Source organism: Lagopus muta, chromosome 32 (genome assembly GCF_023343835.1).
Source record: "Lagopus muta isolate bLagMut1 chromosome 32, bLagMut1 primary, whole genome shotgun sequence".
Taxonomy (NCBI): Eukaryota; Metazoa; Chordata; class Aves; order Galliformes; family Phasianidae; genus Lagopus; species Lagopus muta.
In genome coordinates, this window is record NC_064464.1 from 1 (window position 1) to 18,235 (window position 18,235).

General features: G+C 59.2%; 1 protein-coding gene across 18 annotated transcripts in view; it reads left to right on the forward strand.

Annotated features, from left to right (window-relative positions):
* Positions 1-43: 43 nt before the first annotated feature.
* LOC125686181 (uncharacterized) overlaps positions 44-18,235 on the forward strand; it is a 32,884-nt gene continuing 14,692 nt past the window's right edge. The window contains exons 1-5 of one of the 18 annotated variants that reach the window (XR_007373691.1): positions 44-1,584; positions 2,071-2,174; positions 17,448-17,529; positions 17,651-17,763; positions 17,858-18,042. Coding sequence is in view for 4 of the 18 variants with exons in the window: in XM_048929905.1 (XP_048785862.1) it covers positions 1,435-1,584; positions 2,071-2,174; positions 17,448-17,529 (336 nt within the window). In the remaining 14 variants the exon portion in view is untranslated. The other 17 variants (XR_007373690.1, XM_048929905.1, XR_007373702.1 and 14 more) reach the window with 17 other exon arrangements.

Below are 18,235 nucleotides of genomic sequence, written 5' to 3' on the forward strand. Positions count from 1 at the left end.
CGCATCACAGCCGTCACCTTGGTCACCGCTGCCCCGGCCAACGCACTCGCCTCTGAGAGCTCTGGCAGCCATGTCAGGAGCAAAGAGAGCGAGGGGCGAAGCTTGCCCAATTTCCAATAGGAAGGGAGAGCTGGGGGCCCCAGAAGCGAAGAGGAGGAGGGGGGCCGCCTTTAAGATCAAGCGGAGGAGGAAGGAAAAGAGAGTGCGTTTCCATCGCGCCTGGACCAGCGCTGTGACCACCTCCGTGGAGCCCATGGAGGTGGATCCACCTCCGGATGAGCCCATGGAGGTGGATCCGCCTGCGGCACAGCTGGCCTGGCACCACACCACCGTGCCAGGCCCCGCATCGGCGCCGTCCCACCGCCGCTGGTCCAGGCGCTCGGCTCCCTATCCGCTGCGCGGCCCCCGCCCCCAGCATTAGCTGGGTGGCATTAGTTTCCATCAGCTCCTCCTCTGGAGCCAATTCTGCGGGCCCCCAGCTCCATCTTCAACCTGTTATGTCCCCGTCCCTGTTTTTCTTGTTGATTTTAGTGTTAAGTTTAGTGTTAGTGTTAGGAGTAGGTTATTGTTCATGTTTTAGAGTTAGGCATAGGTTACTCGTAGTCTTTTAGTGTTAGGCATAGGTTCCTGTTCTTGAGTTAGGCATAGGTTAGTTGTAGTCTTTTAGTGTTAGGCATAGGTTCCTGTTCATACTTGACAGTTAGGGGTCGATTGCTGGTGTCAGGTGGAGGTGAGCAGCGCTCACTCGGTAAGCACACGGCTGATTGATGGTGCGAAGACATGAGTGCGAGTGCCGTGAGCACGGAGGCCCAGTGGCATCTTGGATGGATTGAATTTGCAGCTTGTGACTTTTGTGTTGCAGACCGTCGAGGAGCAGAGTGTGAGTGGCTGCAACCTTGTGTTGGGCCTCAGGAGAACAGTGTGTGACTGTGTCTCGAGCATCCTGCGTGGCCGTTGCCAGGTAGGTGTGCCTTCCTTTGCAGTAAGCAGTGCTTAGGCGTGAGCCCAGCTCATCCCCCTGTCCTGAGCAGATGGGCTTTCTGCGTGCTTTATTGCTGTGCTTGGTGCCGTCCGGCACAGCAGCAGCAAGGCCGTGAACACGTACGTAGCCAGGTAGATGCAAATGTGCAAGTGATGGTATGAATACTCTTGTTGTTAGTGTTCATGAGACAGTGGTCGTGCGTGTGTGATCAAGCTCAGGAAGAAGTTGATTCTTGCGTGTTCAGCTGTTGCTGAAATGCAAGTTTGGCATCCCTGCTTGTGGTTGGGTCGGAAGACCAAGGATATGTTCAGAGCACGTCTGTGAGTCAGGCTGGGAGTTTTTGCTAGCAGGAAGTCACAGCGTCGGAGCGCACGAATGGAATGATGGCTCTCGTTTCCCCCTTGTAGAAAGCAGCCTCCTGGAGAGCAGCAGAGCAGCAGGCTGTCTGCGCTATGGCCGCTGAACTGCATTTCTCGCCCCGTGAGATCCCTGAGCCCACGCTGATGGAGAACGTGCTGCGCTCCGGCCTCTTCTTTGGAGCCGTTTTGCAGCTTGTGTGCGTGCTGGCCATAACCCTGCCAGTTCCCAAGCGCCCAGAGACAGTAAGTAGCGCTCTGTTTGATAGAGGTTGATAGAAATGCAGAGGAAATGGGCTGGGAGGGAAGCAGCTGGAGCCGTGGCCTACGGTAGCGCGCCGCGGCATTGCTGAGAGTGCGGCAGTTTGTTCTGTCCTTCCTTGGGCGTGCGTGCTGTTCCTGGTGGCACGCAAGGAGCCTGGAGGTGCAAGCTCATCTTATCGTGGTGCTGGTGCTGGTGCTGCTGGTGCTGCTGCTTCTGTGGGCTGTGAGTGGCAGGCAGGGCGTCCCCCTGTGCAGGGACTGCCTTGCAGGCAAGGCCTGTAGACTGTAGCTTCCGTGGGAGTTTGGGGAACAAGAGAGAGGTGGAGTTTCTGTTGTGCCCTGATGTCAGGAAGGCAGTGTGCAGCAGTGGCACCCAAAGCTGCCCAGTCAGGTGTCTTGAGCTCCCAAAGCGAGCTGTCAGGCAATTGTCAGAAAGTTCCCTGACTGTTTGTGAATTGATTCCTGTAGGACTGGGACGGCTTGGAGTCTAAGACTTGGGAGACGGTGAAGAAACCAAAGGCAAGTGCTGCACAGCTAAGCAAGAAAGCCAAGAAGGAAAGCAAAAAGAAACGGTGAGGGCTTGAGCGCTAAGCCTCAAAGGCCAAAGGAAGCAGCGGGAATGCTTGCTGAGAGGTGCTCCAAAGGCAGCGCACTGTACGTCTGGTTTTGTGGCGTGGCCGTGCTTTCCCTTGCCCGGACATTGGAGAGGAACTGAGGAAGCTGGAAGGGCTTCTGATGCGTGACAAACAAATCGGACTTTGCCTGTGCGGGATCTCATGTGTGGCAAGAGCTGGGGACGCTGCATTCCTTCAGGGTCCTTCAGCTCGATAGCTGTTTCAGAATGTTGATGATGAGGTGAACTTACCGCATGTGGTTGGTCATGAGCGGTATCCAGGCTATTTTATTTTCTGTTGACATATCTACAAAAGGCAACCCAAATCCCTTTGTTTAAAATAAAAGGGAAAGCAACCTTTTACACCTGGTGCTGCCTCTTTCAGTAGCTGGTCCAAACATGCCTGGCTTGGGCTGGCAGTGGCAGGGCGATGAACCGGCCGGCTTCACGTCCCTCCGTGGAGATGGAGCTGCTTTTCCCGCGTTTCCATGTTGGTCTTGCCAAGTGGTGGCCTTTCAGCCAAAGCGTAAGTGCTAGCGAAGCGTGTGAGCATCAGCTTGCTCTGTGAGGCCTGAGAGCAACAAAAGGAGAGGAAGCAGCGCGCGAGGAAGCAAGGTGTCCCTGCACTCAGCCCCTTGAGCTTGTCTCTCCAGCTTGCCTGGTGGCTTTTTCAGCCTTGTGTAGCACTGACTGTTCCTGCTTGCCCTGGGAAGGCCAGCTGCAGCTGCGGGCAGCCGTGGCCTGCACGTCAGGCTCCTGTTGAGCCGCAAGGAGTTCAAGTGCGGGTGGGCTGGTGTGAAGAGCAGCGCTGGGAGTGGGGCAGGAGGAGAGGGCAGCGGGAGGGCTGCAGGTGAGCGCGCCTCGGGCCCAGAGCTCAGGCGTGAGCCGGGAGGGCAGCGAGCCGTGCTGCGCTGCTTCAGCTGCAATGGCTTTGAGCGCGTCATGGGCAGCGCCGCGTGTTGAGCGTCTGAGTGCTGCGCGGGCACCTTGCTGAGCCGGAGCCCGAGAGAGGAGAGGAGAGGAGAGGAGAGCAGAGGAGAGGCTGCACGTCAAGAGTGTCTGCCTGCCATTTTGGCTTGGCGCGTCGGCGTGTTCCTCCTTCCACGAAGGAGCCTGCACGGTGCACTGGGTCCAGCGTGCTACACGGCACTGCCTTCTGCTGCCTGCCTGCCTGCCCGCCTGCCTGCCTACTGCCCTGCTGAAGGGGAAAGAGCGGATTGTCGGGCTGCGTGCAGCCAAGGAGCTGGCTGCCAAGGAGGGAAACGGAGTATTGAGGAGCGGTTAGTGCGTGTTAGGTTTGGGTGTGGATGCAGCGGGGGCTGAGTCACCTCCATCAGCTGCTGGGGGCTGGGGCCGAGCCCGGTGCGTGGGGCTGCGCTGTGGGCAGGAGGGCTGCGGGGCTGGGGCAGTGGTGTGGGTGCAGCACATGGGGCCGTGAGAGGGCGTGCAGCAGGGAGGGCGTTGGGCCCGAGCCGCGCTCATGTTTGTGGCAGCACAGGGGCTGCAGGGGATGGCAGGAGCGCAGAGCAGAGCGGGGAGAGCCGGGCTGTATGAAGGCCAGGGCATGAAATCTTGCCTTGGCAGCTACGTAGCTGCTGAGCTTTTCCCCCAAGTCTTCAGACTGTGGGGTGATAAGGCTCCGCAGCAAAGGCAGCCGGGCCCTCCTGATACTTGGGGGTTAGGAAAGGGCAAAACAAATGAGTGTCTTTCAAGAGCACAAAGCAGTGAAGCAGAGCACAAGCCATTTATTGCCTGCGTAGGTGATCTTCTCCAGGCATGTCCATTGGAGATGTGCAGACTGAGTGTGGACAGAAAGCAAAGGGAAGGGAGGGGAGAGGAGGGGAAGAAAGTAAGAAATGAAAGGAAAGAGAAAGGGAAATGTGAAGGGGAAGAGAGAAAGAGAGAAGGAAAGGAAGAGAAAAGAGAAGCAAGGCAAAGAAAAGAAAGGCAAAGGAAAGCAAAAGGGGGCAAAGGGAAAAGGCAGAGAAGGAGAAGAAGACAAGTTGCATGCCGCCGGCGCCAGCCGAGGGGAATCCGGCAGCGGACCCCCGCAGCTGCCGCTCCCCCTCCTGCAGGCCCCGGGCCGCCCCCAGGCCGGCCTTAGCAACGTGAGGCCGCAGGCGGTTGGTAGGGCCGGGGCAGGAAGTGCTTCGTGGCGGCGGAGAGCACTTCCGGGGCAGCGCGGCATGGCGGCGCCGGGCCGGTGAGCGGGGCCGGGAGGAGCGGGCTGTGTGCTGGGAGCGGGGTCGGGCCTCGGTGCGGGGGCATGGAGGGGCGCTCGGGGGAGGAGCTGGCGGTGCTGCCGGCACGCAGAGGCGATGCGTGCGGCGCCGGCGAGTGGTGCGGGGTCGGGGGGCAGCTTCCTCTCAGGGAAGGCCGTGCGAGTGCGGAGCTTTGTTGGTGTTTCGGGCGTGTGAAGGAGGAGGCCCCGTAGGGCCTAGTTGTGGCCACAAAGCCCGGGCGGGCAGTGGAGCAAGGCGCCCGGGTGCTGTGTTGGCCGGAGGGCGCGGAGCTGGAAGAAGGTTTGTGAAGATGTGCTTCCTGTGGACGTCCGTTGTCGGGACGAGGCAGGGCTGCAGTTGTGTGTGATTGTGTTTGTTGCTTGGGAGAAGTGCTGCCTTAGTAGGCTGGGGGGGAGGGAGAGGGAGATTTTCAGACTGGCATCAGTCAGGAGCGCGGCACGTTTCTGCGTGCTTTGCTCATGCTGTTGTGTGGGTCCCCGCGAAGCATGGCTGAGCCAGGGTGGCCCCGTGTGTGTGTGCCAGCATTGTGCGCGGGTTTGGAATGGAGTCAGAGTGATTGTAATGACAATGCAGCTGGCGGTATTTCTGGTAGGGAATGGTTGAATCCCCAGCCGTGAGGCGCAAGAAGAGGCGCTGGATGCTAAGGTGGAAAGCGGAGCTTGTGTGTGCCAGGAGGCAGGCGTGGTGAGGTGCGCTTTGGAGCGTGCTGTTGTTGGCGCTGGGCTCGGGAGGCCCCTGAACATGGCGCTGTGTGCTGCGTGTGCCAGCCCCAAGAGATTCCCGTGTGGAAGAAGGGAGAGGATGAAGGAGGCCGAGGGCCCTTTTCTCGGGGCCGGCTCCTCTGTGGCCTCTTGCTTGCCGGAGAGAAGGGCTGCCCGCTGGGCACAGGGGGTGCCTTCTAGCTGCCGTCCCGTGCCCTGTCCTGCAGCCCCCTCCTCATGCTATGTGGAACGCCATGGCCAGCAGTGCGGCTGCCATTTTAGAACCTTCGCCGCATCACAGCCGTCACCTTGGTCACCGCTGCCCCGGCCAACGCACTCGCCTCTGAGAGCTCTGGCAGCCATGTCAGGAGCAAAGAGAGCGAGGGGCGAAGCTTGCCCAATTTCCAATAGGAAGGGAGAGCTGGGGGCCCCAGAAGCGAAGAGGAGGAGGGGGGCCGCCTTTAAGATCAAGCGGAGGAGGAAGGAAAAGAGAGTGCGTTTCCATCGCGCCTGGACCAGCGCTGTGACCACCTCCGTGGAGCCCATGGAGGTGGATCCACCTCTGGATGAGCCCATGGAGGTGGATCCACCTCCGGATGAGCCCATGGAGGTGGATCCACCTCCGGATGAGCCCATGGAGGTGGATCCGCCTGCGGCACAGCTGGCCTGGCACCACACCACCGTGCCAGGCCCCGCATCGGCGCCGTCCCACCGCCGCTGGTCCAGGCGCTCGGCTCCCTATCCGCTGCGCGGCCCCCGCCCCCAGCATTAGCTGGGTGGCATTAGTTTCCATCAGCTCCTCCTCTGGAGCCAATTCTGCGGGCCCCCAGCTCCATCTTCAACCTGTTATGTCCCTGTCCCTGTTTTTCTTGTTGATTTTAGTGTTAAGTTTAGTGTTAGTGTTAGGAGTAGGTTATTGTTCATGTTTTAGAGTTAGGCATAGGTTACTCGTAGTCTTTTAGTGTTAGGCATAGGTTCCTGTTCTTGAGTTAGGCATAGGTTAGTTGTAGTCTTTTAGTGTTAGGCATAGGTTCCTGTTCATACTTGACAGTTAGGGGTCGATTGCTGGTGTCAGGTGGAAGTGAGCAGCGCTCACTCGGTAAGCACACGGCTGATTGATCGTGCGAAGACATGAGTGCGAGTGCCGTGAGCACGGAGGCCCAGTGGCATCTTGGATGGATTGAATTTGCAGCTTGTGACTTTTGTGTTGCAGACCGTCGAGGAGCAGAGTGTGAGTGGCTGCGACCTTGTGTTGGGCCTCAGGAGAACAGTGTGTGACTGTGTCTCGAGCATCCTGCGTGGCCGTTGCCAGGTAGGTGTGCCTTCCTTTGCAGTAAGCAGTGCTTAGGCGTGAGCCCAGCTCATCCCCCTGTCCTGAGCAGATGGGCTTTCTGCGTGCTTTATTGCTGTGCTTGGTGCCGTCCGGCACAGCAGCAGCAAGGCCGTGAACACGTACGTAGCCAGGTAGATGCAAATGTGCAAGTGATGGTATGAATACTCTTGTTGTTAGTGTTCATGAGACAGTGGTCGTGCGTGTGTGATCAAGCTCAGGAAGAAGTTGATTCTTGCGTGTTCAGCTGTTGCTGAAATGCAAGTTTGGCATCCCTGCTTGTGGTTGGGTCGGAAGACCAAGGATATGTTCAGAGCACGTCTGTGAGTCAGGCTGGGAGTTTTTGCTAGCAGGAAGTCACAGCGTCGGAGCGCACGAATGGAATGATGGCTCTCGTTTCCCCCTTGTAGAAAGCAGCCTCCTGGAGAGCAGCAGAGCAGCAGGCTGTCTGCGCTATGGCCGCTGAACTGCATTTCTCGCCCCGTGAGATCCCTGAGCCCACGCTGATGGAGAACGTGCTGCGCTCCGGCCTCTTCTTTGGAGCCGTTTTCCAGCTTGTGTGCGTGCTGGCCATAACCCTGCCAGTTCCCAAGTGCCCAGAGACAGTAAGTAGCGCTCTGTTTGATAGAGGTTGATAGAAATGCTGAGGAAATGGGCTGGGAGGGAAGCAGCTGGAGCCGTGGCCTACGGTAGCGCGCCGCGGCATTGCTGAGAGTGCGGCAGTTTGTTCTGTCCTTCCTTGGGCGTGCGTGCTGTTCCTGGTGGCACGCAAGGAGCCTGGAGGTGCAAGCTCATCTTATCGTGGTGCTGCTGCTGGTGCTGCTGGTGCTGCTGCTTGTGTGGGCTGTGAGTGGCAGGCAGGGCGTCCCCCTGTGCAGGGACTGCCTTGCAGGCAAGGCCTGTAGACTGTAGCTTCCGTGGGAGTTTGGGGAACAAGAGAGAGGTGGAGTTTCTGTTGTGCCCTGATGTCAGGAAGGCAGTGTGCAGCAGTGGCACCCAAAGCTGCCCAGTCAGGTGTCTTGAGCTCCCAAAGCGAGCTGTCAGGCAATTGTCAGAAAGTTCCCTGACTGTTTGTGAATTGATTCCTGTAGGACTGGGACGGCTTGGAGTCTAAGACTTGGGAGACGGTGAAGAAACCAAAGGCAAGTGCTGCACAGCTAAGCAAGAAAGCCAAGAAGGAAAGCAAAAAGAAACGGTGAGGGCTTGAGCGCTAAGCCTCAAAGGCCAAAGGAAGCAGCGGGAATGCTTGCTGAGAGGTGCTCCAAAGGCAGCGCACTGTACGTCTGGTTTTGTGGCGTGGCCGTGCTTTCCCTTGCCCGGACATTGGAGAGGAACTGAGGAAGCTGGAAGGGCTTCTGATGCGTGACAAACAAATCGGACTTTGCCTGTGCGGGATCTCATGTGTGGCAAGAGCTGGGGACGCTGCATTCCTTCAGGGTCCTTCAGCTCGATAGCTGTTTCAGAATGTTGATGATGAGGTGAACTTACCGCATGTGGTTGGTCATGAGCGGTATCCAGGCTATTTTATTTTCTGTTGACATATCTACAAAAGGCAACCCAAATCCCTTTGTTTAAAATAAAAGGGAAAGCAACCTTTTACACCTGGTGCTGCCTCTTTCAGTAGCTGGTCCAAACATGCCTGGCTTGGGCTGGCAGTGGCAGGGCGATGAACCGGCCGGCTTCACGTCCCTCCGTGGAGATGGAGCTGCTTTTCCCGCGTTTCCATGTTGGTCTTGCCAAGTGGTGGCCTTTCAGCCAAAGCGTAAGTGCTAGCGAAGCGTGTGAGCATCAGCTTGCTCTGTGAGGCCTGAGAGCAACAAAAGGAGAGGAAGCAGCGCGCGAGGAAGCAAGGTGTCCCTGCACTCAGCCCCTTGAGCTTGTCTCTCCAGCTTGCCTGGTGGCTTTTTCAGCCTTGTGTAGCACTGACTGTTCCTGCTTGCCCTGGGAAGGCCAGCTGCAGCTGCGGGCAGCCGTGGCCTGCAAGTCAGGCTCCTGTTGAGCCGCAAGGAGTTCAAGTGCGGGTGGGCTGGTGTGAAGAGCAGCACTGGGAGTGGGGCAGGAGGAGAGGGCAGCGGGAGGGCTGCAGGTGAGCGCGCCTCGGGCCCAGAGCTCAGGCGTGAGCCGGGAGGGCAGCGAGCCGTGCTGCGCTGCTTCAGCTGCAATGGCTTTGAGCGCGTCATGGGCAGCGCCGCGTGTTGAGCGTCTGAGTGCTGCGCGGGCACCTTGCTGAGCCGGAGCCCGAGAGAGGAGAGGAGAGGAGAGGAGAGCAGAGGAGAGGCTGCACGTCAAGAGTGTCTGCCTGCCATTTTGGCTTGGCGCGTCGGCGTGTTCCTCCTTCCACGAAGGAGCCTGCACGGTGCACTGGGTCCAGCGTGCTACACGGCACTGCCTTCTGCTGCCTGCCTGCCTGCCCGCCTGCCTGCCTACTGCCCTGCTGAAGGGGAAAGAGCGGATTGTCGGGCTGCGTGCAGCCAAGGAGCTGGCTGCCAAGGAGGGAAACGGAGTATTGAGGAGCGGTTAGTGCGTGTTAGGTTTGGGTGTGGATGCAGCGGGGGCTGAGTCACCTCCATCAGCTGCTGGGGGCTGGGGCCGAGCCCGGTGCGTGGGGCTGCGCTGTGGGCAGGAGGGCTGCGGGGCTGGGGCAGTGGTGTGGGTGCAGCACATGGGGCCGTGAGAGGGCGTGCAGCAGGGAGGGCATTGGGCCCGAGCCGCGCTCGTGTTTGTGGCAGCACAGGGGCTGCAGGGGATGGCAGGAGCGCAGAGCAGAGCGGGGAGAGCCGGGCTGTATGAAGGCCAGGGCATGAAATCTTGCCTTGGCAGCTACGTAGCTGCTGAGCTTTTCCCCCAAGTCTTCAGACTGTGGGGTGATAAGGCTCCGCAGCAAAGGCAGCCGGGCCCTCCTGATACTTGGGGGTTAGGAAAGGGCAAAACAAATGAGTGTCTTTCAAGAGCACAAAGCAGTGAAGCAGAGCACAAGCCATTTATTGCCTGCGTAGGTGATCTTCTCCAGGCATGTCCATTGGAGATGTGCAGACTGAGTGTGGACAGAAAGCAAAGGGAAGGGAGGGGAGAGGAGGGGAAGAAAGTAAGAAATGAAAGGAAAGAGAAAGGGAAATGTGAAGGGGAAGAGAGAAAGAGAGAAGGAAAGGAAGAGAAAAGAGAAGCAAGGCAAAGAAAAGAAAGGCAAAGGAAAGCAAAAGGGGGCAAAGGGAAAAGGCAGAGAAGGAGAAGAAGACAAGTTGCATGCCGCCGGCGCCAGCCGAGGGGAATCCGGCAGCGGACCCCCGCAGCTGCCGCTCCCCCTCCTGCAGGCCCCGGGCCGCCCCCAGGCCGGCCTTAGCAACGTGAGGCCGCAGGCGGTTGGTAGGGCCGGGGCAGGAAGTGCTTCGTGGCGGCGGAGAGCACTTCCGGGGCAGCGCGGCATGGCGGCGCCGGGCCGGTGAGCGGGGCCGGGAGGAGCGGGCTGTGTGCTGGGAGCGGGGTCGGGCCTCGGTGCGGGGGCATGGAGGGGCGCTCGGGGGAGGAGCTGGCGGTGCTGCCGGCACGCAGAGGCGATGCGTGCGGCGCCGGCGAGTGGTGCGGGGTCGGGGGGCAGCTTCCTCTCAGGGAAGGCCGTGCGAGTGCGGAGCTTTGTTGGTGTTTCGGGCGTGTGAAGGAGGAGGCCCCGTAGGGCCTAGTTGTGGCCACAAAGCCCGGGCGGGCAGTGGAGCAAGGCGCCCGGGTGCTGTGTTGGCCGGAGGGCGCGGAGCTGGAAGAAGGTTTGTGAAGATGTGCTTCCTGTGGACGTCCGTTGTCGGGACGAGGCAGGGCTGCAGTTGTGTGTGATTGTGTTTGTTGCTTGGGAGAAGTGCTGCCTTAGTAGGCTGGGGGGGAGGGAGAGGGAGATTTTCAGACTGGCATCAGTCAGGAGCGCGGCACGTTTCTGCGTGCTTTGCTCATGCTGTTGTGTGGGTCCCCGCGAAGCATGGCTGAGCCAGGGTGGCCCCGTGTGTGTGTGCCAGCATTGTGCGCGGGTTTGGAATGGAGTCAGAGTGATTGTAATGACAATGCAGCTGGCGGTATTTCTGGTAGGGAATGGTTGAATCCCCAGCCGTGAGGCGCAAGAAGAGGCGCTGGATGCTAAGGTGGAAAGCGGAGCTTGTGTGTGCCAGGAGGCAGGCGTGGTGAGGTGCGCTTTGGAGCGTGCTGTTGTTGGCGCTGGGCTCGGGAGGCCCCTGAACATGGCGCTGTGTGCTGCGTGTGCCAGCCCCAAGAGATTCCCGTGTGGAAGAAGGGAGAGGATGAAGGAGGCCGAGGGCCCTTTTCTCGGGGCCGGCTCCTCTGTGGCCTCTTGCTTGCCGGAGAGAAGGGCTGCCCGCTGGGCACAGGGGGTGCCTTCTAGCTGCCGTCCCGTGCCCTGTCCTGCAGCCCCCTCCTCATGCTATGTGGAACGCCATGGCCAGCAGTGCGGCTGCCATTTTAGAACCTTCGCCGCATCACAGCCGTCACCTTGGTCACCGCTGCCCCGGCCAACGCACTCGCCTCTGAGAGCTCTGGCAGCCATGTCAGGAGCAAAGAGAGCGAGGGGCGAAGCTTGCCCAATTTCCAATAGGAAGGGAGAGCTGGGGGCCCCAGAAGCGAAGAGGAGGAGGGGGGCCGCCTTTAAGATCAAGCGGAGGAGGAAGGAAAAGAGAGTGCGTTTCCATCGCGCCTGGACCAGCGCTGTGACCACCTCCGTGGAGCCCATGGAGGTGGATCCACCTCCGGATGAGCCCATGGAGGTGGATCCACCTCCGGATGAGCCCATGGAGGTGGATCCACCTCCGGATGAGCCCATGGAGGTGGATCCGCCTGCGGCACAGCTGGCCTGGCACCACACCACCGTGCCAGGCCCCGCATCGGCGCCGTCCCACCGCCGCTGGTCCAGGCGCTCGGCTCCCTATCCGCTGCGCGGCCCCCCGCCCCCAGCATTAGCTGGGTGGCATTAGTTTCCATCAGCTCCTCCTCTGGAGCCAATTCTGCGGGCCCCCAGCTCCATCTTCACCCTGTTATGTCCCCGTCCCTGTTTTTCTTGTTGATTTTAGTGTTAAGTTTAGTGTTAGTGTTAGGAGTAGGTTATTGTTCATGTTTTAGAGTTAGGCATAGGTTACTCGTAGTCTTTTAGTGTTAGGCATAGGTTCCTGTTCTTGAGTTAGGCATAGGTTAGTTGTAGTCTTTTAGTGTTAGGCATAGGTTCCTGTTCATACTTGACAGTTAGGGGTCGATTGCTGGTGTCAGGTGGAAGTGAGCAGCGCTCACTCGGTAAGCACACGGCTGATTGATCGTGCGAAGACATGAGTGCGAGTGCCGTGAGCACGGAGGCCCAGTGGCATCTTGGATGGATTGAATTTGCAGCTTGTGACTTTTGTGTTGCAGACCGTCGAGGAGCAGAGTGTGAGTGGCTGCGACCTTGTGTTGGGCCTCAGGAGAACAGTGTGTGACTGTGTCTCGAGCATCCTGCGTGGCCGTTGCCAGGTAGGTGTGCCTTCCTTTGCAGTAAGCAGTGCTTAGGCGTGAGCCCAGCTCATCCCCCTGTCCTGAGCAGATGGGCTTTCTGCGTGCTTTATTGCTGTGCTTGGTGCCGTCCGGCACAGCAGCAGCAAGGCCGTGAACACGTACGTAGCCAGGTAGATGCAAATGTGCAAGTGATGGTATGAATACTCTTGTTGTTAGTGTTCATGAGACAGTGGTCGTGCGTGTGTGATCAAGCTCAGGAAGAAGTTGATTCTTGCGTGTTCAGCTGTTGCTGAAATGCAAGTTTGGCATCCCTGCTTGTGGTTGGGTCGGAAGACCAAGGATATGTTCAGAGCACGTCTGTGAGTCAGGCTGGGAGTTTTTGCTAGCAGGAAGTCACAGCGTCGGAGCGCACGAATGGAATGATGGCTCTCGTTTCCCCCTTGTAGAAAGCAGCCTCCTGGAGAGCAGCAGAGCAGCAGGCTGTCTGCGCTATGGCCGCTGAACTGCATTTCTCGCCCCGTGAGATCCCTGAGCCCACGCTGATGGAGAACGTGCTGCGCTCCGGCCTCTTCTTTGGAGCCGTTTTCCAGCTTGTGTGCGTGCTGGCCATAACCCTGCCAGTTCCCAAGTGCCCAGAGACAGTAAGTAGCGCTCTGTTTGATAGAGGTTGATAGAAATGCTGAGGAAATGGGCTGGGAGGGAAGCAGCTGGAGCCGTGGCCTACGGTAGCGCGCCGCGGCATTGCTGAGAGTGCGGCAGTTTGTTCTGTCCTTCCTTGGGCGTGCGTGCTGTTCCTGGTGGCACGCAAGGAGCCTGGAGGTGCAAGCTCATCTTATCGTGGTGCTGCTGCTGGTGCTGCTGGTGCTGCTGCTTGTGTGGGCTGTGAGTGGCAGGCAGGGCGTCCCCCTGTGCAGGGACTGCCTTGCAGGCAAGGCCTGTAGACTGTAGCTTCCGTGGGAGTTTGGGGAACAAGAGAGAGGTGGAGTTTCTGTTGTGCCCTGATGTCAGGAAGGCAGTGTGCAGCAGTGGCACCCAAAGCTGCCCAGTCAGGTGTCTTGAGCTCCCAAAGCGAGCTGTCAGGCAATTGTCAGAAAGTTCCCTGACTGTTTGTGAATTGATTCCTGTAGGACTGGGACGGCTTGGAGTCTAAGACTTGGGAGACGGTGAAGAAACCAAAGGCAAGTGCTGCACAGCTAAGCAAGAAAGCCAAGAAGGAAAGCAAAAAGAAACGGTGAGGGCTTGAGCGCTAAGCCTCAAAGGCCAAAGGAAGCAGCGGGAATGCTTGCTGAGAGGTGCTCCAAAGGCAGCGCACTGTACGTCTGGTTTTGTGGCGTGGCCGTGCTTTCCCTTGCCCGGACATTGGAGAGGAACTGAGGAAGCTGGAAGGGCTTCTGATGCGTGACAAACAAATCGGACTTTGCCTGTGCGGGATCTCATGTGTGGCAAGAGCTGGGGACGCTGCATTCCTTCAGGGTCCTTCAGCTCGATAGCTGTTTCAGAATGTTGATGATGAGGTGAACTTACCGCATGTGGTTGGTCATGAGCGGTATCCAGGCTATTTTATTTTCTGTTGACATATCTACAAAAGGCAACCCAAATCCCTTTGTTTAAAATAAAAGGGAAAGCAACCTTTTACACCTGGTGCTGCCTCTTTCAGTAGCTGGTCCAAACATGCCTGGCTTGGGCTGGCAGTGGCAGGGCGATGAACCGGCCGGCTTCACGTCCCTCCGTGGAGATGGAGCTGCTTTTCCCGCGTTTCCATGTTGGTCTTGCCAAGTGGTGGCCTTTCAGCCAACGCGTAAGTGCTAGCGAAGCGTGTGAGCATCAGCTTGCTCTGTGAGGCCTGAGAGCAACAAAAGGAGAGGAAGCAGCGCGCGAGGAAGCAAGGTGTCCCTGCACTCAGCCCCTTGAGCTTGTCTCTCCAGCTTGCCTGGTGGCTTTTTCAGCCTTGTGTAGCACTGACTGTTCCTGCTTGCCCTGGGAAGGCCAGCTGCAGCTGCGGGCAGCCGTGGCCTGCACGTCAGGCTCCTGTTGAGCCGCAAGGAGTTCAAGTGCGGGTGGGCTGGTGTGAAGAGCAGCGCTGGGAGTGGGGCAGGAGGAGAGGGCAGCGGGAGGGCTGCAGGTGAGCGCGCCTCGGGCCCAGAGCTCAGGCGTGAGCCGGGAGGGCAGCGAGCCGTGCTGCGCTGCTTCAGCTGCAATGGCTTTGAGCGCGTCATGGGCAGCGCCGCGTGTTGAGCGTCTGGGTGCTGCGCGGGCACCTTGCTGAGCCGGAGCCCGAGAGAGGAGAGGAGAGGAGAGAGGAGAGGAGAGGAGAGGAGAGGAGAGGAGAGGAGAGGAGAGGAGAGGAGAGGAGAGGAGAGGAGAGGAGAGGAGAGGAGAGGAGAGGAGAGGAGAGGAGAGGAGAGGAGAGGAGAGGCTGCACGTCAAGAGTGTCTGCCTGCCATTTTGGCTTGGCGCGTCGGCGTCTTCCTCCTTCCACGAAGGAGCCTGCACGGTGCACTGGGTCCAGCGTGCTACACGGCACTGCCTTCTGCTGCCTGCCTGCCTGCCCGCCTGCCTGCCTACTGCCCTGCTGAAGGGGAAAGAGCGGATTGTCGGGCTGCGTGCAGCCAAGGAGCTGGCTGCCAAGGAGGGAAATGGAGTATTGAGGAGCGGTTAGTGCGTGTTAGGTTTGGGTGTGGATGCAGCGGGGGCTGAGTCACCTCCATCAGCTGCTGGGGGCTGGGGCCGAGCCCGGTGCGTGGGGCTGCGCTGTGGGCAGGAGGGCTGCGGGGCTGGGGCAGTGGTGTGGGTGCAGCACATGGGGTCGTGAGAGGGCGTGCAGCAGGGAGGGCGTTGGGCCCGAGCCGCGCTCGTGTTTGTGGCAGCACAGGGGCTGCAGGGGATGGCAGGAGCGCAGAGCAGAGCGGGGAGAGCCGGGCTGTATGAAGGCCAGGGCATGAAATCTTGCCTTGGCAGCTACGTAGCTGCTGAGCTTTTCCCCCAAGTCTTCAGACTGTGGGGTGATAAGGCTCCGCAGCAAAGGCAGCCGGGCCCTCCTGATACTTGGGGGTTAGGAAAGGGCAAAACAAATGAGTGTCTTTCAAGAGCACAAAGCAGTGAAGCAGAGCACAAGCCATTTATTGCCTGCGTAGGTGATCTTCTCCAGGCATGTCCATTGGAGATGTGCAGACTGAGTGTGGACAGAAAGCAAAGGGAAGGGAGGGGAGAGGAGGGGAAGAAAGTAAGAAATGAAAGGAAAGAGAAAGGGAAATGTGAAGGGGAAGAGAGAAAGAGAGAAGGAAAGGAAGAGAAAAGAGAAGCAAGGCAAAGAAAAGAAAGGCAAAGGAAAGCAAAAGGGGGCAAAGGGAAAAGGCAGAGAAGGAGAAGAAGACAAGTTGCATGCCGCCGGCGCCAGCCGAGGGGAATCCGGCAGCGGACCCCCGCAGCTGCCGCTCCCCCTCCTGCAGGCCCCGGGCCGCCCCCAGGCCGGCCTTAGCAACGTGAGGCCGCAGGCGGTTGGTAGGGCCGGGGCAGGAAGTGCTTCGTGGCGGCGGAGAGCACTTCCGGGGCAGCGCGGCATGGCGGCGCCGGGAGGAGCGGGCTGTGTGCTGGGAGCGGGGTCGGGCCTCGGTGCGGGGGCATGGAGGGGCGCTCGGGGGAGGAGCTGGCGGTGCTGCCGGCACGCAGAGGCGATGCGTGCGGCGCCGGCGAGTGGTGCGGGGTCGGGGGGCAGCTTCCTCTCAGGGAAGGCCGTGCGAGTGCGGAGCTTTGTTGGTGTTTCGGGCGTGTGAAGGAGGAGGCCCCGTAGGGCCTAGTTGTGGCCACAAAGCCCGGGCGGGCAGTGGAGCAAGGCGCCCGGGTGCTGTGTTGGCCGGAGGGCGCGGAGCTGGAAGAAGGTTTGTGAAGATGTGCTTCCTGTGGACGTCCGTTGTCGGGACGAGGCAGGGCTGCAGTTGTGTGTGATTGTGTTTGTTGCTTGGGAGAAGTGCTGCCTTAGTAGGCTGGGGGGGAGGGAGAGGGAGATTTTCAGACTGGCATCAGTCAGGAGCACGGCACGTTTCTGCGTGCTTTGCTCATGCTGTTGTGTGGGTCCCCGCGAAGCATGGCTGAGCCAGGGTGGCCCCGTGTGTGTGTGCCAGCATTGTGCGCGGGTTTGGAATGGAGTCAGAGTGATTGTAATGACAATGCAGCTGGCGGTATTTCTGGTAGGGAATGGTTGAATCCCCAGCCGTGAGGCGCAAGAAGAGGCGCTGGATGCTAAGGTGGAAAGCGGAGCTTGTGTGTGCCAGGAGGCAGGCGTGGTGAGGTGCGCTTTGGAGCGTGCTGTTGTTGGCGCTGGGCTCGGGAGGCCCCTGAACATGGCGCTGTGTGCTGCGTGTGCCAGCCCCAAGAGATTCCCGTGTGGAAGAAGGGAGAGGATGAAGGAGGCCGAGGGCCCTTTTCTCGGGGCCGGCTCCTCTGTGGCCTCTTGCTTGCCGGAGAGAAGGGCTGCCCGCTGGGCACAGGGGGTGCCTTCTAGCTGCCGTCCCGTGCCCTGTCCTGCAGCCCCCTCCTCATGCTATGTGGAACGCCATGGCCAGCAGTGCGGCTGCCATTTTAGAACCTTCGCCGCATCACAGCCGTCACCTTGGTCACCGCTGCCCCGGCCAACGCACTCGCCTCTGAGAGCTCTGGCAGCCATGTCAGGAGCAAAGAGAGCGAGGGGCGAAGCTTGCCCAATTTCCAATAGGAAGGGAGAGCTGGGGGCCCCAGAAGCGAAGAGGAGGAGGGGGGCCGCCTTTAAGATCAAGCGGAGGAGGAAGGAAAAGAGAGTGCGTTTCCATCGCGCCTGGACCAGCGCTGTGACCACCTCCGTGGAGCCCATGGAGGTGGATCCACCTCCGGATGAGCCCATGGAGGTGGATCCACCTCCGGATGAGCCCATGGAGGTGGATCCGCCTGCGGCACAGCTGGCCTGGCACCACACCACCGTGCCAGGCCCCGCATCGGCGCCGTCCCACCGCCGCTGGTCCAGGCGCTCGGCTCCCTATCCGCTGCGCGGCCCCCGCCCCCAGCATTAGCTGGGTGGCATTAGTTTCCATCAGCTCCTCCTCTGGAGCCAATTCTGCGGGCCCCCAGCTCCATCTTCACCCTGTTATGTCCCCGTCCCTGTTTTTCTTGTTGATTTTAGTGTTAAGTTTAGTGTTAGTGTTAGGAGTAGGTTATTGTTCATGTTTTAGAGTTAGGCATAGGTTACTCGTAGTCTTTTAGTGTTAGGCATAGGTTCCTGTTCTTGAGTTAGGCATAGGTTAGTTGTAGTCTTTTAGTGTTAGGCATAGGTTCCTGTTCATACTTGACAGTTAGGGGTCGATTGCTGGTGTCAGGTGGAAGTGAGCAGCGCTCACTCGGTAAGCACACGGCTGATTGATCGTGCGAAGACATGAGTGCGAGTGCCGTGAGCACAGAGGCCCGATGGCATCTTGGATGGATTGAATTTGCAGCTTGTGACTTTTGTGTTGCAGACCGTCGAGGCACGAAATGGAGTACGGGCTCAGGGGAGCAATGGGTGCCTGTGTCACAACCTTCCTGAGCTCCCCTTGCAAGGTAGGTGTGCCTTACTCTGCGCTGCGGCACTGCTGTTCAAACACAGCTGGTGGCACTTTCTGCAGCAGGTCTGCTTGCTGTTAAGCTTTGCCCTTCTTTTGTGTCCTCCTGTCCTTTTCAGCTCCTGCTCCCCTCGCCTGCAAGTGGAGCAATGCTCAGGTTTGAGGAATCGTTTCCTTGGCAGGCGGTAAAAGACGACGCGGCTGCAAGTTTCGTGTCCTTGTTTGTCATTGGGTCAGTAGAGCAAGGAGATGCTCAGAACAGCTCTAAGTCAGCCTGGAACAGCAGCGTGCGCGAGAGAATAACGACTCCTTCTCCCCTCTTGTAGAAAGCAGCCTCCTTGAGAGCAGGAGAGCAGCTGCTGTGTGGTGCTGAAGGGCATTTCTCCCAGCTGAGATCCCTGAGCCCACACTGGCGGAGAACGTGCTGCACCACCATCTCTTCTGCAGGGCCGCTTTGCAGCTGCTCTGTGCGCTGGCTGTAATCGTGCCGGTTTCCAGGTGCCATAAGCCAGTAAGTCGTGCTCTCTGAGGCTGATAGAAAGGCATGGGCAATGGGCAGGGAGGGAACAATCTGCAGCTGTGGCCTACGGTGCTGTGCCCGGCACTGCTGAGAGTGCCGTCATTTGTCCTGCCCTTCCTTCCATTGCGCGTGTTCCTGATGCACGCCAGGAGCCTTGGGGTGCTGCTCATCTGCTGTGCTGTGC